The following is a 26,745-nucleotide window of genomic DNA, read 5'->3' on the forward strand; positions in this document are numbered from 1 at the left end:
TTGATGGGCTTTACTTTTGGTTTATTGACCTTTTGATCAAAGAACTTTAAGCCTTGGACTCGCAGTCCTGCTGTTGGAGGGGAGATTTAGATACAGAGCTTTTGTACTTCTGTTTTTCTACATGGTGTGTGACCCTTTTAAACTGGATTTCCTTGAAGTCAGCTGAACGCTGCCCGGGTGCCCAGGGCAGTTAAGTGTGTGTCACACAGCCTCCAGAGGGGCTGTGGTATTTACAGGGATCCAATCCTGCTTTTTTGGCCATAATCTCCACTGACAGACGATAAGCACCAGGGTTTGGTGACTCATGGATCCACTTAAACCACAATTTCCCACAGAATTATAAACCCAAGGCTCTTAATAACTCTCTTTAAACTACAAAAACAAATGTTCAGCTGGTATTTTTTTTGTGGTGGCTCTCTAAGTGCTCTGTTCCTGTGTCACAGAGCAAAATGAGAACCAGCTGTAGAACAATATTCTACTGACATCATGTATATGTATGTGCACATGAAGAATTCTTCAGACATTTGGTAAATCTTCTCCTTTCCACGCTGCTCTGTAATAACGAGTCCGTATTTCATTTTGGTGTGTGATTTAAGTGCATGAAAGAATCTGGAGGAAAAAAAAAATGATCACTAGGCTTTTAGCATTTGGATGAACCCAGAGTTTTTGAGTAGAAACTTAAAAATAAATAAAAAGGTAGGAGGAACAGGCTGTCATTTTAACTTATTTTTGCTGTCCCTTAGGCCAACTGCTTCTTCTGCAGAGAAGAAACATTGATGTTTCAGAATGATAAATTTACCGTGGTTGGCTCTTCCAAAATTATTCCTGACGCTAAACAGCATTTAAATTTCAAGAGAGGGGGGGAAAAAAAAGTGGGGCTCTCTTGTACAAAAAGCTCTGGTCCAATTTCTACCACAGGGGATGAGCCCAGCATGATGGTACCTGGCCATGCGCTGGAGCCATCAAGGGCTGGGCCTTGTCCCTGAACTCTGCCCTGGGGAGCTGTGAGAGTGGGAAAAAACAGCTCTGCTTGTTTGGGAAGGGGAAAGATGGGGAGAACCACAAGGAATCTGCCTGTCAAAGCACTGACAGCAGAGGGAAGAGAGGAAAGAGAGGGAAGAGAGGGAGGAGAGGAAAGAGAGGGAGGAGAGGGAGGAGAGGAAGGCCCGTGCAGGCCTGCGGAGCGGCAGGGGAAGGTCTGTGGGAGAAGATGGGGCTGGGAGCAGGGCCAGGGCAGGCTGGGGTGGCTCTGAGGAGGATCCAAGGGCTGAGGGACATCCTGGGAGTGGGAACAGCTCCGGCATGAGGGGTCAGGGCTGAGGGACGGGAAGGTTGGGGAAACAGCAGGACTGGGGCAAGGCATGGCGCAGGCAGGAGGAGAGAGGGGACACGGCGGTGCTGCCAGAAAAGCAGGATGGGATCCTCGGAGAGGGGAGAGCCAGGGACAGTCAGGGATGGGGCAGCAGTGCGAGACAAACCCACAGAACTGGGGTGAGCCCTCCTGGGAAAGCTGGGGAGAAAAGCTGCAGCATCTGCCTGAGGTTCTCCAGCCTGCAGGGAGAGGTGGGCAAGGCCCAACACACCTGAGCTCCTCAGGGAGCTGAAACCACAGAATATTCCAGAAACCTCTGCCTCCTCGAGAGCTGCTCGGGTGTCCTGCCCAGCTCCCATTCCCCACAGGCTGATTTTGCAATTCTGGGCTCAGAAGGACTGGGTGTCTGAGGGTGGGTCTGACCCATGGGGACTGTGCTGTTCCACCAGCTCTGTGCTCTCCTGAGCCCCTCAGCTGGAGGGAGCAGGGATTGCTGAGCTCTTTTGGGAAAGCCAGACCCTGGATGTCCTTCCCCAAGCGTCCCTTCAGTGCCAGGTGAGGGCAGAGCAGCAGATCCTGTGCCAGAAGTGGCTGGGTGAGAGCTCCAGGGTCTGTGACCTTCCAATATCAACATAAGGAGAGAAATCCTTCCCCTTCTCCCACCCTGGGCCAAAGTTTCTATTTCCTCATGGCTGTTCTAAATTCTTAACATCAACCCTGTCTTTTGAATTATAAAACATTTAATGGATTTGCTTTAACCCAACTCCAGCTTCTCTCATTGTTTACGGTTTGCTTGCAATTCTTTACTGATAAAGAAACTGACTGTACCTTACAAATGATTTGCAAAGATTTGCTGATCCCTCCAATGCTCAGGAGTTCCTTGAGAAATATCCCTGTGTCTGGATGTGGGTGTGGATGTGTAACTGTGGATTTTTATCCATGTTCTGGTACGTTTTCCTTGCCTCAGGATGGTAAGTGTGAGGGAACAAAGGCATGAGATGACCTAACTTGTCACAAAATGAGAAATGAAACGAGTGTTTGTCAGATTACACTGCCTGATAATTGAGAGAGAGTAAAAATCTGCATAAACACAGGTACCAGAGCTCAACTGCTGCATCACATCTGGTTTGCTGCTCCAGCTGAATGTCACCTGTGAAGCTGAAACATCCCCTGAGCCTCTCCTTTAGCCATGGCCTTCACACAAACACCTGGGCTCCAACATGGGAAAAGGTTTTCATGGTCTCTGTGAAGGTCCCTGCAAGTTTGGATTGTTTCTTTGATGGGTTATATTGAAAGGAGAGGACTTTGTTCCATTAAAGTGTGACAGTTCAGGCTTGTTTGTGTGAATGAATGCCATCCAACTTATCCTCAGAGAGGAGAAGAAAAAGTTGAAGAAAATTTGGCCTTAAATTGATGAAAAGGTACAAAGAAATCTGAATTAACAAGTCCTGTATGCAACCAAACCCTCTTCCAACTGCTCCTTTCTTTAAATGAAAGTAATGAACACAAATTAGCAGCAAAACCCCTCTGGCAGGCTCACCTGGTGTCTCATCCTCCTCCCAGCCACAATCAACTGATAAAAAGAATCTGAATAAATCCAGAAAGTCTAAAATACTCTTTCCAGAGAGTGTGACCAGGGAGACTCATCCAGCACCCTTTCAGCTCACTGGTGCTTATCAACTTGGAAACAAAAGCAGGAAAGAACATAAGGATTTGGCTCACATGTATGCCTTGTAGTTACTGCCTATTTTTTGGATCCTGATGTCATATTTGGAGTCTATGAAGGGCTCAGTGGTGGCGTAGGTCTGAGTGAGTGCTACCACGCTGGCTATGTCCTGAAAATCGTAGTGGTTGTCTACCTTGATCTGGAGCCATCCAGCCACAAGAACACAGCACAGACAAAAGAAGAAAAGAGCAATTAGGAATGAAATGCAGAATTGAGCTGCAAATGGCATTCGTGAGAAGCATGGTTTTGACAACATTAAAAAAAAAAATCCGATATTTAATCTGATTTCTAGGTTCTGTAACATTCCTGCTTTAAAGCATCGATTTTTCTAGGCAAAATATTACCTGCTCATTTGGAGAAAGCAATTTGCAGGCACTGGAATTTCATTTTGGGTTGGTTTTTTTTCGTTTTGTTTTGGTTTTTGTTTTGGTTATTTTGTTTGTTTTTGTTGTTGTTGGTTTTTTGGCTTTTTTTTTTTTTGGTTTTGGGGTTTTTTTTTTTCATGTTAGTCAAATATAGATCTGCAGGCCTCAAAATATTTTTTATTACATGTGACATGCAATTCCAATGGATGTAGATTCTTCTGTAGTGGTTCTGTAAATTGCTCTGATAACTGGATACATGTGGAGCCCACCAGGAATTTTGACATCATCCCAACAGCTTTTCCCATCAGGGAGGAGCTGGAGGGCCCTGATATCCTGGGGAGGGCAGGAGCACAGAGGGCTGGCTCCAGGCAGCAGATTTTATTCTCATTTTTCCATCATTCTCATTTTCCCATCTGCTCTGAAGGAGCTGGGATTTCCAGGGGTGGGATTTCCAGGGTGGGATTTCCAGGGTGGGATTTCCAGGGTGGGATTTCCCAGGTGTGGAAGGCTCTGCTGAGGTGGTGGGTGACACTAAACCATCAGCTTGTACACCTTGAAGGAGCAGGGGCATGGACAGGTGGGGAATGCTGATCTAGGGGAGAGGAGAAGGAGATTTTGGAGGGCAGAGGGAGGACAGGGGGTGAGGCTCTGACCCAAAGGGCATTTCAGAGTGGAGAGGAGCAGGCAGGCTCAGCACTGCCCGTGGTGTCCAACAGGAGGAGTTTGCAGCTCTTTGCAAGCCCAGCACAGCCTGGTTGCTTCTCATTCTCCTGGGACTGGAAAACCTGAAGGCCACGGCTGGGAAGGGGCACAATAAATGGAATTTGGTGGAGGTAAAAGCCTGAGGTCTGAGTATTTGCCCCCAGCTCCCAGATGGAGAAAGACACAGAGTAATTTGCCATCTGAGAGCCAAAAACCTGGTCTGGTTTCAACTTGATTTTCTGATTGACTGGCCTGTGTGGGTTTAAGTGGGACCTCTGGAAATGCTGCTGCCAGCAGTGCCCTCAGGGAGGGCTGGGCTTCCAGGGGAACCTTCCTTTGCTCTCTGATTGCATTCAAACCTGGAGGGTTTTAAGTATTTCATAGCTAAAAGGAAAAATAATTTCTAGACATTCGATACGAGGAACATTTCCGTGCATTATTTCCCCTTTTCTCTAAATGAGAGGTGAATATGTAAAGTACAGCATAAACATTCTAACACTTCACATATGCAACCCACAGAAAGTGCAGTTTAATTAGTGGTTCAGTCTGCCCTCAATTAAATTGGCTGCTGGACTTCCAAAGATTTACTAAATATGAAACAAAGCAAAACAGTCATAGGCAAAAAAACCATACAGTACAAATCAGTTTTCTATCTGAAAATAGTGGTAAATATTATGTTCATGGAGCTTTGGAGATTCAGGATGATAAATGTAACTATTCTCTGATTAACTGATTTAAAATCTAACCACTTCTAGCACTGAAGTGTTTTCAGGGAGTGAAGTTACCCTGCAAGGGCTAGAAGCTGGCACTGATAGCAGCGAAAATGGGATTTAAATCCTCTCCCACTGGCCCTGCACTGTGAGATAAGTGACACCAAAACATCTGTACTCACCACTGAAATGCAATTACTTTGGAGAAAGAAAGCAGCAGTTATACAGAGGTATGAAACAATCACAGACAACACATCAAGAGAGGAAATCAACCTTCAGTACCAAGCTGAAACCAACAAAGAACCAAGGCAAAACCTTCCCACACTCCCAGCTCCAAAAAGTTGGATTGTGCAACAGACCTTGACTCTTGAAGAGTTTCAGTGCAGACAATACATTAATAAACAAGGTTTTGCTGGCAGAAAGCATCTCAGCACAGTTCAAAGCACAGCCCACACAGGGCAACTCTCAAACTGCAAAGGCCAAGTTGTAAAAGTACTTTGGGCATGTTTAATTTCCCTAAAGAGAGATGCTTTCTTAGCATGGACAGGCAGAGATTTTGCAAGGGGGGGATCCAAGACACAGATAAAGGTAAAATCTCAGGGGAGGAAGGAGCATGCACAGGTAAGAGACAAACCCCAGGCTCCCAACATGCAACAAGTAGCATCTGCACCTTTCCCATGCCTGAGTGAGCATGTCCAATCTTCACAACAACAGGAAAGGTTGGCATTGTGAGCTGGGGGAGACAAAACAGGAGCATTAGAGAAGAGAGAGACCGTGGTGATTAAACAGCATCATTTAGGGAAGTTATTGAAGCCTGATCATCACGGGGCCACAGCTGTTCTGGCCATGTGGAGCCTCAAACTGTTCATCCTCTGTATTCTGGGGACTTGCTGGGTGTGTTTGCTGAGCACAGTGTTATTCCCAATACAGCCAATTGGTGTTCTTAACTTTTCTTAATCTTAACATTTTTTGTGTGTCTTTTTACTTCATTTTTTAAGCTGAATTTCTGCTGTTTCGTATTTTAAGCTTGGCTTCTGTGTTTTCTGACCCACAAACTCACACTCTCCAAGGCTGTAATCAGCAATGATGCCAAATTTATCACCTTTTCCCCATCATTTCCACTATTTAGCAGGGCTGTAAATACATTTTCTGGCCACTTATGAAAGCAGTGATGTCTAATTGACAAAAACTTGCTTTAAAGGCAGGTCCTAGCTTGTGCTACAGAACATCTGAATTTTCTAGGGAAGGCTCTAGCTTCTGCCCAGAATGCAGGGAATAATTTGGAATAATCCAACCACTGAATAGGAGAATATGAAACAAAAGCATATGAAAACACTTTATCCACTGAAATGGAAATGCTTCTGTCTCTCAAAAAGTGGATGATCACTTTTACTTCCATCATTCACTTGGAAAAGTTTGAGATCTCCCAGTCATGGCCATGGTTGGCACTGCTTTTTTTCACTTAAAATTTGTACCTCTTGAACCTCCATCACTCAAGCACAAACCTCATTTCACAGAAGAGGTTTACAACCAGGAATAAAAAGCTGAACACCTTCAACACGTAATTAAACCGGGCAGCAGCAGGACAGTGTTACAGGCTCCAAACCCTCCCTTTAGTGCCCCATTCCAGCACAGTAAATACAGCCAGAGGCAAAGCTGATGCTCTGGAACATAAACTAAGAATTGCTGGAGGTTTTATGAGACACTGACTGGTTTCAGAATGACCAGAAGCACTTGCATTACCCAGTAAAGGTCACCCCTACAGGAATTTAGGAATGAAGTTCTTGCTAAACTGCAGCAACCAAAGTTCCTGCTTAGTCAACATCCAGTCACTGCTGTATCACTTTCAGATTTTAAACCAGGCTCTTTTTTTTTTCAATTCTTGAGGGTGGGAGGGGAACAAATCATTGCCAGACTGGAGATTCATCAGGGCAGCAGCACATTTCTGTGTCTGAGCTGCAAACCACAGCAGTGGGGTTTGTCATGGCAGTGCTGCAGCCCTCTGAGCACAGCAGTGCTGATGGCACTCCTGTAATTAGCAGGATCTTCCTGTGAGCCCAAAGCTGTGGAATCCTCTGTGGCCCACAGCAGCCAACACATCTCAAAGAAAAAATAAAAAGGAAAGTGAAAAGAAAATGAAAAAAGTAAAAAAAAGATCTTCCTGTGAGCCCAAAGCTGCAGAATCCTCTGTGGCCCACAGCAGCCAACACAACTCACATTAAAACAAAAAAAAAAAAAAAAAAGAAAAAAAGAAAAAAAGAAAGGAAAAGGGGGACAAAAGTGCTTTCTCCCTCAGAAAAGTGCAGTAACATCATTTTCTCTGGACCCTGATCCTGAGATTCCATGTGCTCCAGCACATCCCAGCACAGACTGAGGGAACAGGCTCTGGAGGCTGCGGCTCAAACTTCAGGGAGGAAAAAAACCAGGCAGGTAAAATTCAATAATCCCAGCACTTCTCTTGTTTGTAGCTGTCCCTGGGACAGCTCCACAAAGTTCAGCAGTTGTTGTTTTGGGGTTTGAGCAGCTTTGCCTTTATTGCTGCTCTGATTTTATTGATCCCAGTTTTCCCTCTGCCGTGGTGCAGCACCTCTCTGCCACCATTCCATGGCCAGGAGATTGTTCTGCCAAGGAAACCTGAAATGTCCCATGGAAATGAAAGAAAACCTGCCCTGAATCCTCCCATCCCATTCCCAATCTGCTCTTCAGGCACTCCCCCGACTATTCCTGCGCTTCATGAACGTTGCATACGATGCAAGTGTGATTGTGACAGTGAAAATTTATCAGCTCCACGGATTTCCCTTTAATTTCCATTATAATTGCTGATAATTATCATTTATATTATGATTACTGCCACAAAACCTGTTTGCTTTGAAAAGCATCACTGAGGGGAAAAGGCCATTTTGCAAAAATATTGCAGATTTTTTGAAAGCTTTCTTAAAATCAGGAAAGTAAAAATTCTACAAATTCTAAACATTCTAAAAATTCAGAAATTTAATTCTGGCAATTAAAAACCCAAAGAGTGACCAGAGAAATTGAGAAATCTGCCAAGATCATAAATGTGAGAGATGGAAAAGTCTGCACTGCATGAGCCCTTCCACACACATACAAGATACACAAAATGCAGCAGAATAAAAAATAGGATTAGCAGGAGTTCTAACTTAAATGGCAAGGCAATAAACTACCATTATTAATTAGACAGAAACCAGAATATTTGGCAAAGGTGGAATAAAATTTTCAGAATGTATAGCCATCCATGAATATGATTGGACTGGTAATAAATATTGGTAGCAACTGGAAAAACTCCTGGCTCCTTGTGGAGCACATCTGCAAACAGCTGAGGAACGCACTGACATTGGCCAATCCCATGCCATTAATCAAAATAACAACAGGGAAAATTCAAATTTTATCCAGAGAGGATAAATGTCACTTTTAGGTGAGAGTGAAAATCTAAAACTCCAGTTAATTTCATTATTCCCTTATTGGTGTCACAACAGCAAGGGTAATTATTATTATTAATTATGGTTTCTTAGCGTTTCATCCTCATCAACTTTTTAAATTGAAGCTTTTTTTGTACTATGAGCCTAAAAGGCAAATATTTTATTACATCAATTTTCAGGATCTGGCCACTTCAGGATTTCATAACTGTGCTTAGCTTGTTTGTAGTGTAGAAAGGAATATTCTAGTTTGATAAAATTCCACAATACATCCAGCATCACCCTGGCCAATCTGTGGTGCAGGTAATTCAGTGACCCAGTAGGTGGCTACAAAATCGACCAGCACAGTCCCCTCTGGGTTGGTGTTTGCATTTTTCTACCTGGAGTGGAGATCCCTACCCTTCCCTACTGCAGAAATGTTCTGGAGTTTCTAAGTCTGGTTCATGGAGTGTCACCCTGCAATTATAAGTCTATTAATTAAAAATAAAACCTTCCCATTTCAGCTTCATACACTCAATGTTTTATAAGTTCTACTGCAATTTAAATATTTTTGAACAATTTCAATACAAGATGGGTTTTTTTTTTCCCAAGAGATATAATTTGAATTCCTCTAACCTTTACTTTGAATTCTTTTAACTGAGACATAGTGTGAAATATAATCAAAGGCTTCTATAAAAATAGAACCAGGCAAAGATTATCTGCAAAAGAAAAAAAAAAAAAGTCAAACAAACCCCTCTGCTGGCAACAATACAGACAACAGAGTTTTCTGAAGGTGGTATTCACCCTGCTTTCATGTCCTGGGGTTGAGCTGACTAGTAAAGCCACAACAGGAACAAAAAAAAAAAAAAGAGGGGGCGGAGAAGCAGTGACAAAAAAACCCCAGATGTTGCATAAACATGACTTACCTCAAGTTCAGTGTTTAAATATTTATCTTTCCAATAATCCCCAAGCAAAGTTCATTTAACCACTCTAGTTCCATGTAATTTATTTGTGGAATATGCATCAGCCTAAATCTAATTTTGCTCTGCTTACTTTGGAAAAAGGAAATTAAAAGTGAAATAATGAAGGTGGCCTTTTATTCATTTTCTTTTCTTTTTTTTCTTTCCCAGAAACAGGCAGGAAGAGCCCTAAATCAATAAACAAGCAGCAGATGTACTTTCTCTGGTCTGTTTGGTTTGCAGAAAACACAATTTCCAGATCGAGTGGGGGCTCAGCCAGGCAGCAGCTCCGTCAGCAGCAGGGCCAGCCCAGCCCTGGCCTCTCAGCACAAACTCCACACTGCTGGCCTCCACAGACACAGGCACAAATTTGGGATGTGGAGCCACCTTTTCCCCTTGGCAGTTGCAAGTAGGTGTGAAAACTCTCTGTGCAAGGAGTAAGGTTTAATATCCCCAAGCCGAGGGGGAGGCTGAGGTGATTTGGGTTATCTTTTTAGCTAAGGCGGTGAGGAAATAAAAGTTCAAGGGGATAAAAAGAGTAGAGATTAAATTTATTAGTGGGAGAGGAAAATGGGCCTGATCTGTGAGTCCTGGACCCCAAAGTGCAGGCTGGAGGGGTTTGTGAGCTAAGTGCCACACAGGTCCCAGGGCCACCTGAGCTCCCAGGGACACCAGTGGGAATTGGTGCAGGACTGGAAGCTCTGAGCTCCCTTTGAGACTGCCACCACCAGCTGGAGAGGCTGGAGCTGCACAGAGCAGCCCCAGCTGCCCCCTGAAATCAGCCAAGGCTGGGGAGGATCCTGGGATATGGAGTGACTCCCCCAGACCACCAGGAGATGCCCCTAAAATGCCTTTGTCCCTACAACTGGTGCGCCTGCTAAAAATCCCAGTGATCTAAATGAACACAGAGGGATCTGATGGCACAAAGTCTGCTGCTTTCAAACCTGCCCAGCATAGAAACAGAAATTGTCATCAGGGAGGAAAACACAAAGTGTGACTGCAGCAAATCAATGAGAGCAGCTCCCACAGATCCCTGGAAGAAACTCTGAAGACAAAAACTCTGCAGAAACAAATTCTATTTTGATTCTGGCGTGTCAGTGTTTAATTCATCCTTCCACCAACTGTTTGGAAAACTGCTGCCTCAAAAGTCAAGTTACACTTTGCCACCTTATAAAACAATTACCCAAACTGCTGTGCCTGTAAACTGTAAGGATTTTTTGCTGCTGTATTTCAGAGGTGACAGCTCTAAATTCCCTCCTGTTTGAAGCAGGCTGTAGCTCATATGGAGCCACTGGGATTTCAAATCCATCAAAGCTCACCTATTTTGTGAAATGCTATTCTGAATTTTCAACATGATTGTACAGGTGAGGCACAGGATGTGTAGTGTGACTTCATCAGTTAAAATGACAGCAGATTTTAGATGTAATTGCAATGCCAAAGGAGAACCAGGGAGGAAAGAACAGAGTCAAAGCATCGAGTAGAGCACAGATAAATTCTGGGTTGTTGGAATCTGAAATGCAAAGACTCCTCAGGACCTTGGGCCTGTAAGCCAAAGCTTGGAATTAAACCCAAGATTTGATCTGAGACCTTGGAAAAGGCTCCCCCAAACTTGAGTGCTAGAAGCACTCAAGTGGATTTATAGTTTAAAGCAGAGACACGTTTAGCTAAGTAAAAGAAAGTTTAGAATTTTTGAGTTTAAAATATAGAAAAAATAAAAGTAGTTACAAAGGTAAATAAGAAGTTTAAAATGCAGCACTGTAGGTTTGTGTGTCATTACATGATTGGCTAAGAAAGCTTACACTGTAGCACGAGTCCCTAAAATGAAATATTTAAAGATTAGGTCAAAAACATAAATATCCTTGTTAGTAGTGTTTTATTAGTCAATAACTCCTTAAAAAGTCTTGTCACTAAGGGTCTTGTGACCTTCTAAACCGTGCTGTAATGATGTGAGCCAAACTCACCCTTCCTACCTGTGTAGAAGATAAGAAAAATAAACCACAGCATCAAAACCAACTCACACATCCCATCTCAAATTCCTTCCAAGATTCCCCACAAATGAATTGTCACAGTGGGTATGGAAAATCCTGCCCACTACTATTCTCAAATAAGATTCATTTGCCACAATGAAGAGAAAATCTGATTAATCTGGATAAAAAATTGTACTCTGTGCACTGGCAGAAGCCAAAGCACGGAGCAGGCAGCCCAAGCAGAAAACTCTGAGAGGGCTCGGACTGCCTGACAGCTGGAAGGGACAATGAGGTGGCTGTGGCATGTCCCATGGCAATGAAAAACCCTTCCAAAAGCTGTCTGGACAATCCCCCTGCAGCAGAGTTCAGTGCTCCTGACCCAGCTCCCAGGCTGAGTGTGAGCTCACAGCCCCCAGAGCAATGCTGTCAACAGCACCAGGGATGGACAGACTGACAACCATCTGTGCTGCCTCCCTGCAAACATGGGCTGGGCTGGGCAGGCAGCAGGAGGAAATCCAGCACAGCAAGGATCCTGCAGCCCTGAGTTAGCCCAGAATCCTGGGTTTTCCTGAAATCCTGGGTTTTCCTCAGCCCTGGGTTATCCCCTGCCCTGGGTTACCCCAGAATCCTGGGTTATCCTAGAATCCTGGGTTTTCCTTAGCCTTGCGTTTTCCTGAAATCCTGGGTTTTCCTACAGCCCTGGGTTATCCTGAAATCCTGGGTTTTCCTGAAATCCTGGGTTATCCTGAAATCCTGGGTTATCCCCAGCTCTGAGTTATCCTGAGCTCTGTGTTGTCTCCAGCCCTGGTTTATCCAGGTTCTCTTGAAATCCTGAGTTCTCCTCAGTTCTGGGTTTTCCTAACCCTGGTTTCTCCCCAGACCTGGGTTTTCCTCAGCTCTGGGTGCTCCTGAATTCCTGAGTTTTTGTCAGTTCTGGTTTCTCCCCAGCCCTGGGTGTTCCTGCAGCCCTGATTTCTCCCCAGCCCTGGGTTTTCCTCATCCCTGGGTTATCCTCATCCCTGGGTCATCCCCATCCTTGGGTCATCCCCAGCCCTGGGTGTTCCTCAGCCCTGGGTTATCCAAAAATCCTGGGTTATCCCCAGCCCCGGGTTATCTTGAAATCCTGAGTATTCCTCAGCTCTGGGTGCTCCTGAATTCCTGAGTTTTTGTCAGTTCTGGTTTCTCCCCAGCCCTGGGTTATCCTCATCCCTGGGTTATCCTCAGCCCTGGGTCATCCCCATCCCTGGTTTCTCCCCAGCCCTGGTTTCTCCCCAGCCCTGGTTTCTCCTGCAGCCAGAGGCCAAGAGGAGGGGTGGGCAGTGGGAAGGGCAGGAAGCTCCCAGGGCAGAGCTGCCCTGGCACAGCTGCCCCTCCCCAGCCAGCTCCCAGGGTGATGCCCTCATTCATTCCCCCATCACCTCCAGAGGGCAAACATCCCAAATTTTGGGGCATCACCCAACAGCAGGAGCCCAGTGGGTTTAGTGCAGGGCTCTGGGGGCTGTTAGAAGATAATTAATGATGGCAATTAATGCCCACACTGCTGTTGGTGGGCACTAATCATTGGAAAAAATAAAAAAAAAGTAACATGCATTCTACATGTTCAGCTGAAAGTATTTAATTCTCTTCTATACCTAGAAGATAGTGGACAACTAATTTGTAACTTGTCATAAAATCATTTTTAAATTTTGTTCTGAGCATAATGTTCTGCTATTGATCATGTAATTAATTTGATTGTCCTACGTAGAAAAGGGTGTAGGACACCCAGAACATAGCTGGATGTGTTGTTCTGGAGAATCCTGGACAAAATGTACCTTAGGGACCAGTAGAGAAGAGTTTTTGTCCAACATATTTCTTTATCAATTTGATATTGAATTTGATCAAATTGGCCTGTTTAGATCATCTATAACAGCAGCCCTGTGATGGAAACCAATCAGTGACTCCCAATTAACTCCTTCCTCACTTCCCAGTCTGAGGTTTGGGAATTCCAGTCCCAGAGGGGCTGAGCCCAGCCCCTGGCAGCCCTGCCTGGGGGTTTTCCTGCCTCCTTGCAAGCTTCCAGCCCTTCTCATCCCTCCCCTCACATGAAAGAAGTCCATTTCTCCGGGGTAAGAACAGAGATGTTGAGAGGTCTAAATTATTTTCAGGTGTTAGTCCTGGGCTGAGATCCAGCCTTATGATTTGAAGCCAAAACTTTAGACTGGAAAAGTAAAAAATCCAAGTGTGGCTGCATGAAATCAGGACATTTTGTACAGGATTCCTGGCTCAGTGTTTGGTGTGGATCTAAAGGCTAAAAACTAGACCCAATTCTAATAATTCTGGATATTTGTGGGTTTTTTTCTAACAGACAGAGTGTGCCTTGAGGGGGATGGGAATTAAAAAGAAAAATAATCAGAGCACTAATATTTGTATAACTGTTCAGAAACGAAACAAATCTGCTGCTGTAAAACATGTACACTTCTCTCTAAAGGTAACAAGCTACTCTGGGCACACCTAAACCTCAGCCTCAACAAAATACATTTTCATGAGCCTGGATTGGAATGGTTCAGGTCATGTTTATGAATTTTCAATTGCTAGGCTTGATTTGGGTTGTGACAAAACACACAATTGTTTCAGCAGCCCTGTCCTGCATGCCAACCCAGAGATGTTCTTTATTACTCTCTAATCAAACCTTGGGTTGCTTCCTCATGGAACATTTATTTTCATAAAAGGAAGGTGCCCACAGGTTACACACACCCAGACTGCCACAGCAACCAGAGCTCTGAAGGTGAAAAGGATTCCTGAACTCTGCATTTATTCTGCTGAATTCCCCTTCCAACATCAGCCAGGAAATACAGGCACAGATCTGCTCGGAGCAGGATTTGCATGAACAAGGAATGCAGGGAAAGGGCTGTGCCTCCAAAACCCACCACTGGGATACTTTTCCTTGCTATTCGAAATTAAACCTGCCATGAAATAAATTCGGTTCTTTAATTCCTTTTATTGTGGCTTTGATTTGTAATCGGTTATTCCCTGCAGCCAGCGGCGTTGGAGGCTCACAAGCAGAGCATTGAGAGGTTTCCTTTCCATGAATGAAGTTCTGTCCAGCCTGCGGACGGGGACGGCAGCTCAGCAAAGCGCCCTGAAGTGCAGGGGGAAGATCGGCAGCTCCAAACAGGACAGCTCTGTTTACTTGCCCAAAATAAGATCGCTGGGCTGGCTTTTAAATCCAAACCGGACGCAAACTCACTCGGAGGAGATAAAACGCTCAGAAAATCAGCTTCAGATCCGCGTAAAAGCCGGTTTTGTGGGAGCTTTTGGCGACTCCCGAGCTTCTTCGGGACGATGTCACCAATAAACGAGCTTCGGAGCGCGGGAAGGCGGAGCCGGGGCTCGGCGCCGGGGCCATAAATAAGAGGGTCCCATGTCCGGGTGATTTGGAGGCAGCGAGCACCGGCAGCGCTCGGAGCGAGCGGCGCGGGGCGAGCATCCCCAGCATCCCCGGGCATCCCCGGGCATCCCGAGCATCCCAGCGCGGCCGGGACACCGCGGCTCCGGCAGAACCTTTCCCCTCCGTGCGGAGCATGAGCCGAGCGGGCAGCGGGAGCCCCGGGAGGAGCCCCGGGAGCCGAGGGGCAGCGCTGGTGCTGGCGCTGGCGCTGTGGGCGCTGCCCGCCGCCGTGTCCGCCTGCAGCTGCGCGCCCGCGCACCCGCAGCAGCTGCTGTGCGATGCTGCGCTCGGTGAGTCCGCGGCCGCGGAGCCTCCGCGGGGCTCTGGTGCAGCGGGGAGTGGGGACGGGGCTGCTGGGAGCGGGGCTGCGCTGCCCCTAAGGCTGGGGAATGGGTGCCGCGAGTTGCTCGGCTTCCCGCGCCCTGCCGGAAGGGTTCGTGGTTAGAAATTGCTGGGTTTGCTGGGTTGGAGAGTGGCTGTTTATTGATTTTTTAATGTGGTTTTATATATTTGATATCTATTTTATATCTACATCTATATATCTATATATCTATCTAGATATATATCTATATATCTATACATAAATCTATATATCTATCTATAAATCTATATATCTATATCGATATCTATCTATATCTATCTATCTATCTATCTATCTATCTATCTATCTATATCTCCATATCTATATCCATATATGCCATTCCACATTCTTAATATTATATATAATTATATGCCTATATTCTATCTATCTGTCTGTCTATCTCTCCATATCTATATCCACATATGCCATTCCATATTCTAAATATTATATATAATTATATGCCTATATTCTATCTATCTATCTATCTATCTATCTATCTATCTATCTATCTATCTATCTATCTCTCCATATCTATATCCACATATGCCATTCCATATTCTTAATATTATATATAATTATATGCCTATATTCATTCTATCTATCTATCTATGTATCTATCTATGTATCTATCTATGTATCTATCTATCTATCTATCTATCTATCCATCCATCCATCCATCTCTCCATATCTATATCCATATATGCCATTCCACATTCTTAATATTATACATAATTATATGTCTATATTCTATATGCATGATATATTATATACTAATGTATTTTAATCCTTCATATGTATTTATGTAATTTATGTATTACCTAATAGTTTGTATATCTATTGTAGATTACAGATTTTTCTATGCTTTATATGTGTTATATATTTTATATATAGCATCTATTTTATATATTTGTAGATTACATCCTAACTTAGGAAATAGCTGAGCTTTCAAATATCTACTGCTATATACAGCAGTATCTGCTATGTAAAAAATATTCTATCTAAATATGCCTGTAATGTGTAAACTGCTCCTATAGATATTTTTATAGCACTTCAGGGGAAAAAAACCCCAAAACCAAAACAAAACAAAACCCCCAAAACCCAAAATATAAGTCCCCAGCGGTAACTTGCTGAAACTTTTGAGCTTTGTTCTGCTACTCTACACTTTCTTTAATTTATTCTTGAGGTTTTCTGTCATTTTTCTGGAGCAGGGAGCTGATGGGCCCTTTATTTTGTGCAGATAAAGTGGCTGCAGCAGCTCTGTGTGAACCTAACTCTCCAGCTTTGGGACAATTGTGCCTCATGACAGCCAGGCAGCACCACGGTTGTCAAACAACTCATAGAAAGAGCCTAAAGATCCCAAAATTAGGCTGCAGGGGGATGAGAAAATGTGACATTTTGAGAAAATGTGACATTTTGCAGCCTTTTGATTTCATTAGCTCAGGCTAAGGCTGGTTAGCTTCCATGGGGTGTGAACAGTAAATGTAGAACATGAGTTTCCAAAGTGCCACAGAATTAGCATCTCTATGGGGCAGGCAATACCTTCTGCATACTGATTCATTGCTTTTATGCCCTGACAGAAAATCTTTGTGGCCATGACAAACTCTGAGCTCTGTTTGTGGCCATCAGTTAAATTGGTTTTTAATCTGCCCGTGTTCAGCAATCCCTTTCGTGGAGGCATTGCACACTCGGGGGTGTTTAAGGAGGGAAAGGAAATAAAAGTTGTGCTACAACTAAATATGTGTGCATATTTAGTGAAAGAAAGTGACAGCTTTTCAACAGGCTTCATGTAAAAATTTTGCAAAATGAACAATTTTACAGTGTAGAGGAAACTCAAAATATTCATTATGGGCCACCTTAATGAATATTTTCATTCATAAGGAAGCCATTCTGATGATACAAATTAATACTCACTCATTTCTTAGATGTATTTTACAAATAGGAACTACATCATGCTACTTTCAGCTTTTCTACTATGTCATGCTCCTTTTTATTTAAATACCCACCATAGTTTTATGTTACAATGTTTGGACTTGTTGCTCAAGCTCTCACTCCTATAAATATTCCTATCCAAGTAAACTTCCTCTTTTGGCTGAGGAATGTTTATGTCAAGGATCCCTTTGTTCACTATTTATACTTTTAAAATACCATTTCTGTATATCACAAAATGGGAAATGAAGGGAATTCCATGTATTTTTGTGGATACATTTGCATGTACACACACACACACACACAAAAGCTGCTCTGGGCTGAATTCCTGGATAATTTTGCCCACAACATTTTGAATAACGGATTGGAAGGAGCTGGAGTGGAGCTGCCTGTCCTGTGTGGGAGGAAGCTCCAGGGAGCAGCTTGGCAGAGCAGCTCCCCCAGGCTGGTGCCAGCAGCCTTTGTGCCCAGGAGAGGAGCTGTGCCCGGCAGGAAGGGGCACCCCGGGCTGCAGCCCTGGCCAGGCACTGCTCATCCCCTGGGAACTGGGGCTGTGCCTCCACAGCTGCCTGGGGACACACCTGTGCCCTTGGGGACACACCTGGGACATCAGGACCTCAGGGCCACCTGGCTCCCAGCTGTGTGCTGACACTGTTCCACTCCTTCAGTTATTAAATTGATTAATTCATTAAGCTCATCCTATCTAGCCACAAACCCAGCCAAGGACTCCCTCGCGGGATTTTCCTGCACATCTTATTGAAATAGAGATGCCCTGACCCAAAAGTCTGCAGTAAAACCAGAGGTAAAGTCTCAGACTTGCTCATGGAGCTGTCAACCACCGCGTGTCCTTCAGCCACCGTGTGAAGGCAATATTTTTAATTTCCTCCAGCACAACTATGATGGAGGTGGAGGGATTGGATTGACATTCCCTGAACCTCCAATTGAACGTGTGAAGCCACTCAGCAACAGCATTTTTTAGAGATCCCAGGAAAAACAAGCACAGAAATTAATTAAGTCTGGATAAGCTCTTTTGCTTTGCCTTTTGTTGAGATGATTGGTGCTGAGACACTTTGTCCCTTCACTGCCAGGAGGGTTTTGTGGCTCTGGATGCCCAGAGGCAGCACAGAACCTGAGAGAGATCAGGGGATGTCTGAGAGAGCTGGAGTCAGGGTCCTGCCCAAAATCAGGGGTGGGTGGAGAGGCCTGCAGGGCTGAGGGTTGGCAAGGACTGTGGGATTTGCCAGGGTACATCAGGGGGGCTGTGCCAGTCCTGCCATCTACCTGACCTTGCATTTGTTCATCTTCCCTCAGAGCCTTCAGGGGATGTGATTTTGTACAGTATCATTATCACTGATAATAACAAAGGGGGGGACGGTTTTCAAGCTAAAAACGATTTATAGCTCAGACAAACATCAGTCTCAGGGCTGGGAGATTTTAGAGGAACAGGCAGTCAGCCACAGCTCAAGAGCAGTCACAAGTACTTCCTTACAAGGGTAACAGGGTTTATTTTGCTTTTCTGACCCATCACCTTCACTCACTTCTGCTGCACTGTTGATACTTTTGTCCAGTGGCTTCGGTCTCACTTGCACACAAATGCTTCTGTTATACCTTCTGAATCCTCAGCTCACTCCACACAACCCCAGCCCTACACTGCAAACCCTTCACCATCCCATCAGTGCAGCTGCTCACTTACTTAAGGCATATTCTTACAACTATAGAACCATAAGTTTATGATTTTTCTGCTTAATTTTTGTGTATTGTATTTTTACATCAATCCAAGCTTCTTCTAAGGTTGCAAATCAAACCCTTCAGTGTCTGTGGAAGTTTCTGTTTTTCTCATTCCCACAGTACAGATTGGAGAAATTGTCATGAGCTTCTCAGTAGTTTTAAATTTCCCTCCAGAACGAGGTAACTCCTCATTTGTTGGAAGTGCCTGGCACCAGCAGATCCACACCTTTTACACAAAACCAGAGACACATCCCTCTTGTGCTGTTCTAAATGCTGCTGAGTTCCTTCAGCCCCTGCAAACAGCTCTGCTTTCCCAGAGGACTTGCCCTGGGAATGGAGGGGTTTAATTAAACAGATGTCCATGTTAATTAGCAGTGCTGACCACAATGCCCAGGTTTTCTCCTCACAAAAATGTGGGAGGAGGTGCTGGATAACAAATTCAGTAGTGAGGAGTGCCAAGCCAGCACATGAAAACTGTTTGGATAATTGCCTTTATCTGGAGAGAAACATGGATGCAATTGAGTTTACCAGATAGTGCCAAGGTAACAGATTTCCTTTTGGCCACTGAATTTGTCATCCTGGCCTCAGTGCTGGACCAATTTGAGCTTCAAATCAGGCAATCTGGAGGCAAAAATGGGCTATGGGCAGCACTGATTCCTTTCTGAAGTCTGGCACTTTAAATTCATGTTGGTTTTTCCCCTTGGGCTATTTTTTGGACAGTAGGAAAAATATGTAAATACTTCACATTTCTTAGCTGTGTAACGCCAGTTCCCTCCAAAGTTGGTTGTATTCTTTCTGATTTCAACTGTCTTATTATTGTTTCTTCTTAAAAAGTTATTGAAAATTATGTTTTTACTTAACAGCAATTACAAATAGGTCTTGAATACATATATATATATATATATATATATAATATAGCTGCAGAAGACAGTTGTGCAGCTTTGGAGAAGAGTGGCACATTTCAAAATAGGAGAGAAACTTTACAGCTGGAGCTTGGCAGCATTTTCATCCCATTAAAATCTCCCAAGATCACGGAGATCAAGCACTGTAAAGATGTGCCAGATGATATATTAAATTTTAATCACATTTAAACATAACAGTACAAATTTTCTTTAAATACGCCAGAATTAAGTTTTCAGAGTCAGCTCTTCTGGGAGATAATCACAATTTGCTATTTCTTCATTACTGAGTTTCAAATGAAAAGCTTCATGGCTCAGTGTCCCACAGTTTTGCCTCTGTGCCATGGAATATCCAGTTTTGTGCTGGAATGGGTTAATTTGAGCATTATTAGGTAGGAGGTAATTTCTGCCTGGTGGGAAAAATCAGCTTTGGGAAAGCACTGGAAACAGGGGTGGTGCTTGCTCCAAGTGAGGAGAGGGAAGGTGAGCAGTGAAATTCAATGTTTTATTGTTATTTCATTGTGTCATGCTGGCAGTGGTGCCACTGCCCCTGGTGTCTTTGGGGACACAGTGCCCATCCAAGCGGTGCAGCTCTTGAACCTCAAGGATTGGAGATCCTTGCTTCTTTAAAAATGCCTTTAGTGCCAAATTGAATTATACAAAGGACAGCAGTGTGGCAAACCTTGGCTTTCTGTGTTGGTTTTTAGGGATCCTATTAAAAATCTGGGCTCTGGATGCTGCTGCTTGGGCAGGAGAGCTCCTGGCAGGATCCTGGGGCTGGGCTCAGGGAATGCTGCAATTCCCACAGCTTCTGGGGATTCTCCATGGCAGGGAACACTCATTGCTCCTCCTGCCCTGCTGAGCAGAGGCTGATCCCAGTGCTCTGCACCACTTCCTTCCCCTGAGTGCAAAGCAGTGCCAATAATGCACACTTCCTGTACCAATAATGCACACTTCCTGTGCCAATAATGCACATTTCTAATGGCAATAATGCACATTCCCAGTGCCAATAATGCACACTTCCTGTGCCAATAATGCACATTCCCAGTGCCAATAATGCATACTTCCTGTGCCAATAATGCACACTTCCTGTGCCAATAATGCACATTTCCTGTGCCAATAATGCACACTTCCTGTGCCAATAATGCACATTTCCTGTGCCAATAATGCACACTTCCTGTGCCAATAACGCACATTCCCTGTGCCAATAATGCACATTTCTAATGGCAATAATGCACATTCTCAGTGCCAATAATGCACATTTCCAGTGCCAGAAATGCCCATTTCCTGTGCCAATAATGCACACTTCCTGTGCCAATAATGCACATTCCCAGTGCCAGTAATGCACATTTCTAATGGCAATAATGCACACTTCCTGTGCCAATAATGCACATTTCCCATGCCAATAACGCACATTTCTAATGGCAATAATGCACATTCTCAGTACCAATAATGCACATTTCCCATGCCAATAATGCTCATTTCTAATGACAATAATGCACATTCCCAGTTTCAGTAATGCACATTCCCAGTGCCAATAATGCACATTTCCCGTGTCAAAATTGCACATTTCTAATGGCAATAATGCACATTCCCAGTTTCAGTAATGCACATTCCCAGTGCCAATAATGCACATTTCCTGTGCCAATAATGCACATTTCTAATGGCAATAATGCACATTCCCAGTTTCAGTAATGCACATTCCCAGTGCCAATAATGCACATTTCCTGTGCCAATAATGCACATTTCCAGTGCCAGTAATGCACATTTCTAATGGCAATAATGCACATTTCCGATGCCAATAATGCACATTCCCAGTGCCAGTAATGCACATTTCCTGTGCCAATAATGCACACTTCCAGTGCTAATAATGCACTTTTCCAGTGCCAGAAATGCCCATTTCCAGTGCCAGTAATGCACATTTCTAATGCCAATAATGCACATTTCTAATGACAATAATGCACATTTCCAATGGACAATGATGCACATTTCCTTTGCCAATAATGCACATATGCAGTGCCAATAATGCACATTTCCCGTGCCAGCAATGCACATTTCCCATTCCAGTAATGCACATTTCCAGAGCCACTTGCCAATGTGCAGCTGCCATTCCTCAGGGCTCACACCCAGGAGTGGGAGCTGAAATTCTGCTTCAAGAACTGGGGATTGGGTATCAGAAATGCTGTACTGGGCTCGTGCTGTTCCAGTCCTGTCCCAAAGAACAGGCAGAAAAACACCTGAGTGTGGTTCTTGCAAGGATTTTAGTGGGGAGGCAGCATTGGTGCCACTGGAGGAGAGCACTGCCAGCTGCATCTCCAGAACCAATGAATTTTCTTAAAAGAAGTTAAAATTATAATTATTTCAAAACTGATGTTGGTAGGTTTATGCAGAGGGGCTGAAAATGAGGCCAATTTCAGCCTTTTCCTCAGCAAGGAGCTGAGGAAAAAAGAATTCCAGTCCTGTGTGTCCCCCCAGTGCTCAGGAAATCAGTGCTGGCAGGTGGGAATCATTCACAATCATTCTTATTTCCACATTTTATATGTTCCTATACCCACATTTTGTTGTATGACAAATGTAAGTTTCGTCAACAAAAATTATGAGAGAAAATGATTGAATTATTGAGAAATTAACCTGTCTTTCATCTATTTTGGCTGTACAGTGCCCTGTCAAATTCAGTTAAAGAAAAGACCAGGTTTCTTTAATTCTCTAAGTACAAAAGAAATAAAATTTTTTTTTCTGACTTTTATGCATGCTTTTATACATCTTAATAGCAATTTCAAATAAAATTTATAAAAAACTGGACAGCATGATTTTTAAGAAGTTGTTTAGTTCAAAGGTGCCACTGATGCATTTAGAAAGAAATAATACCTGGCCCCCTGCAAAGGCCCATCATGGGTAAAAATGCCCATGAATGGCAATTCAGGAATAATTGCAGTACACATAAACTGCTGGGTATCACACCCTGAAACTTCTAAATGCTTTAAAAAATGCAAAATTTCTGCAAAATCTGACTGCTCTGGCTGCAGGAATGCTGTGGTGTCAATCTCTGCTTACAATTCTGTGTCTTTGTACCCGAATATCCAGCGAAAAACCTCAGTATTCCCATTCAATGAATTCCTGGAATGCTGCTGTGGGAATGGCACTGAGTCCTTCCTTTTGCAGCTAAATACTGAAAATAAATATCACTAAAATATTAATGCAACAGCTTCCTGGGATGGATCCTGAACTTCCTGTTAGGGAATAGGAAGGGTAAGACTTGAATAAGAGCTACAAACAACCCTACATCTACTTGAGGGTTTAGGATAGGAGCAAACACTTGGAGAACGTGAAAAAACCATGGAAATTCAGTTTCCTAACTCACTTTTCATTGCTGAATTCGAGGCTTGAATCACACTGCCAAATCCCATGCAACTCTGGGAAATGATTCCCAATATTGTGTGGATGAGTGCTCTCCAGAGCTCTGCCCCTCCAGCCTGAAAGTGGGGCTGGGGCTGGGAAAAAACCCAGGCTGAGCTCTCCTTCCCCTGCATGTTCATGGCACTGTGCCCAAGCCTTCAAAGCTGTGGCTGTAAAAGGAGGTGGCATCACAGAACTGAACAACAGGATGGGATTTTAAGGAGCCAAACCCACTGAGCACAACATTCCTGTCAATTAGGACACAGCTGAAAAATGTAACTTCATTTAGCTTTAGTGAAGAAAAAACCCCCAGAGCTGGCTATTGGGTAGTAAAATGAAATTTCAGAGGAATTGTGCTGCTTGCCTGACTTAGAAGTAACTCAGTCACACCAGCTTGTTGCTGAGTGTGCTCTCAATTCAGGAGAAAAAACCAAAAAACTGAGTTACTTTTATTTAAAATTATTTGCTGTAACTCTGGGAAACTGAACCCCATCATTTCACAAACAACATTCTACACACACTGAGGGGAGAAACAAAACTCAAGCTTAGAAACAAAGACTAAATAATATAAAACAGAGACCATGAAAGGCTGCCAAACTCTTAATCCTATTAATGTGCCAACCTTAATCCCAAACTTTCTCATTAAAAATGATTTCAGCAACGGGGGGTTCTGTCCACCCTGAGGAAGGGCCGTGTCCCCATGAATGGAAATCCACAATAACACCATGTATGTTGTCCTACAGGCTTGGAGCATAAAGGGAGTGTTATTCCCCAGCTGAAATTAGGCAGATGTTGATTACCAGTCAAATGATGTGGTATCTGAGGCTTGGGAAGCAGAGAGAAACGCTCCTGGTAACACGAGGAGCAGCTGTGAAAATAAAGCTGACCTTGAACAACATTTGGAAATCAGTTTTTAGGTGATATTTAAGTTAAAAGAATCCCACACTTCTGTTAAAAATACACTCTTCTCTTCTAGTTGAAAGTTTATAAAAATGAGAGTCTAAAACCTCACTCTCATAAATTGAATGTATTCTTCTAATTAAAAAAAAAAATGAAACCACATAATCTTCTGGTTTAACAAGGGAGCAAAGCCAATCAACTCCTGCCTTCAACACGAGGAATTTGTGCATCCTGAGCCAAAACCACAGAGATGCACAAAGAGATGGACAAAATCCTGACCTACCTGAGAGTCCTGATGAGCTGAAATATTGGCCTTCCACACCCCAAAAGGCTGAACTGGAAATGCACTTTGGATGCAGACTAGAACAGGTCTGTTCATAAATTCTGTAGGGTTAATAAAATAATCCTATAGGGTTTATTATAAACATAATAGGGTTAGTAAAACCCTGCAGAGTAATCAAATTCTGCAAAGCATTTACCCTGAGAAACAATGCAGTGCAAATGAATGTCCTTACCACAAGATAATTTAAAAAAACACCTTGGTATCTGATTTATCAACTTGGAGAGCATTTATGGGGTTTTCAGTGTTCAAAAGTTTCTCAAAAGTGGAGTTTTAGTCCAAGTCACAAACTTCCCTGTATGGCTTTGATTGCTCAGTCACAGATTGGATCATCTCACCACGCTTATCTTCTCATGCAACTGGAAACATCATCAGGACAAAGAAATGCTCTTCCATACATTGCTTTTCACAGAATAAAGGGAAAATCCTGCTACAGTGACAGTTAAATTCTTCAGCAAGCTCTGTGCTTACAGATCCAAACCACCTTTGTTCAAATAGTCCAGAAAGCTCCACAACTTTTCCTTCTCATGATTTCAGAAACTGTGCTTCAGTTGATTATTGTGCTCATGATCTAGTTATTGTAGAGCTGGCTGTAAGCATTTATTGATGGAATGTTAGGAAACAGAAATGCAAAGCAGGAGAAGTAAAACTGCCTTTATATCCCAGCTAGCAGAAACTGCTTCTGAGCTAAAGATTCCTCAGCTTTGGCTCTGGGAGCTGTGGAGCAGGAGTGGCAGTGTAGACTCACAGACAAGAAATCCATCCTCCAAACCCAGAGGAGATTTTGTCACCCTCACTCAGTTTTGGGGCAGCTTTGCTGCTGCTGGTTCTGTTTGCATCTAGAACTGAACTCATCCCACAGCCCCAGACATCTGAGCTGAGTTACAGCTTGGAAATGAAGCCCCTGTTTGCTGCTCTGTCCTGGTGAAAGATTAGCTGATAGATGAGCCATTTGCTGAAAACATCTGTTCTTTTCCAGCTGTTTAAAGATCATTCAAAGAGCATTCAACACTGACTTGTTCTCAAAAGAGAAATAAAAATGTAGGGTTTCCACTCCTGAAAGAAGCAGCAGCTCAGCAGGTCCTGAAGCAAACATCTCTGCCTCTCCTGCAGTCTGAAACAATTCCAAGCTGTGCAATCATTCTGAAATCAGCACTGCAAAACAAGGGCTGCAGTCTCCTGGATGCTGAAAGCATCCAAGGCTGTGTGGGACACCTGCACTCCAAGGCTGTCACAGGAGCCATTGCAATAATTTCCCAGGTTTTTCCTCTTGGCAGTGTGCTGTATCCACCTCATCCCCAGCCTGGCAGCACCAGCAGCAATTTGGCAGCACTCCTGTGGGAGTTTAGGAATCATTTTTGACCCCACAAACACCGCCTGAGCCATTCTGACAAACATCAGCCTTCACTTCCAGCCCACCCCTGCCCCAACACTGGGAATCCTCTGTAGAAGAATTTAACAAATGGATATTTTAAATTGTTTCCAGAGGTGGTGATGGTGGCCAGCAAGTTTTGCTTAAAAAACCTCCAGCAAAGCCAATTGGAGGTGAAACACTTGGACACCCATGGCAGAGGTGGTCTGGAACTGACTGGGAGTGTCCCAGTAAAGTGATAACAACCAGATTCTAAAAGATCCACTTAAATAGGAATTGATTTGCAAAAGTGAGAGTGCCTGAGTTCAGCTCAGGCTACTTATTGTAAATAAATACACAGATTTACATGCCACCAAGATGCAAAGCAAATTGCTGGAGCAGTAAAAGGCAGGAGAATTTTGCAAATACAGAGTACAAACCTTTCCCATGCAACACAGACCACCTCAAAATATGTGAGATGGAGTGACAGCACCAGCAGATCCTCCTCTTTTGGACTCAGACTAGAGCAAAATGAAGGCAATTTTAAGTGGGAAAAGGACAAAAACTATTGGCATTTTCATGAGAGTGTGGTTGGCCAATCCTTCAGCCTGAGCAGACAAACACAAAATTTGCTGTTCAGGGACTTGCTTTGGAAACATCTTTAACAGTTATTGACTGATTGACATAAAATAATGTGTTGAGGTTAAAGGCAATTTATTGAGCCATAAAATCACCCTGCTGGCACTGGCAGGGCTGGTTGCTCGTGGCAGAAATGGTTCCTGCTCCCAGGGATGTATGGAACACATTCCCAGAGATTTCAAGTGACTGACACGGCACCACTGCCTCTCCTGCTGGAAGCCAACATGTGCAAATCAAATATGAAACACTAAGAAAACAAAACCTTCATTCTCCTCAGGATTATCTCTAAAATAATCTAAAAATATGTGTGCACACACTGATAAAAATATCAGTGTGTGTGCAAAGGTGCACCTCGTTTATTAAATTAATTCTTTTCAAACCTTATTTTATGTCAATCAGTCAATAACTTTGGCCTCTTTTTGGCAGCATTAGTGATACCTGGGAGCTTTAATCAGAGTTACAATCTCTGTTACCAAAGCTTCTTTCTTCCTATCACATGTATTCTGAGAAATTACAATATTTTCTGTATACATTAATATTTAATCAAGTTGTTTTGCTCTCTTCATTGGTGACAATCAAAGCTTTACCATAAGCAAATATGGCAAGTAAAGCTCTGACACCCCT

At 43.6% G+C, this 26,745-nt stretch overlaps 2 protein-coding genes across 2 annotated transcripts in view; one reads left to right on the plus strand and one right to left on the minus strand.

Moving 5' to 3' along the window:
- The window catches only part of SYN2 (synapsin II), a gene marked incomplete at both ends in the record, with an annotated part of 180,097 nt that overhangs the window by 35,757 nt on the left and 117,595 nt on the right, over positions 1 to 26,745 (minus strand). The window contains 2 exons of the mRNA XM_084214216.1: positions 3,035 to 3,177; positions 5,486 to 5,548. Coding sequence (XP_084070342.1) covers positions 3,035 to 3,177; positions 5,486 to 5,548 — 206 coding nt within the window. The remainder of the gene's footprint in view (positions 1 to 3,034; positions 3,178 to 5,485; positions 5,549 to 26,745) is intronic.
- TIMP4 (TIMP metallopeptidase inhibitor 4) overlaps positions 14,577 to 26,745 on the plus strand; it is a 31,625-nt gene continuing 19,456 nt past the window's right edge. The window contains exon 1 of the mRNA XM_084214217.1: positions 14,577 to 14,871. Coding sequence (XP_084070343.1) covers positions 14,715 to 14,871 — 157 coding nt within the window. The 5' untranslated portion in view covers positions 14,577 to 14,714. The remainder of the gene's footprint in view (positions 14,872 to 26,745) is intronic.

The sequence above is a fragment of the Fringilla coelebs genome (genome assembly GCF_963513975.1).
Source record: "Fringilla coelebs genome assembly, chromosome: 13".
In the NCBI taxonomy this organism is placed as follows: domain Eukaryota; kingdom Metazoa; phylum Chordata; class Aves; order Passeriformes; family Fringillidae; genus Fringilla; species Fringilla coelebs.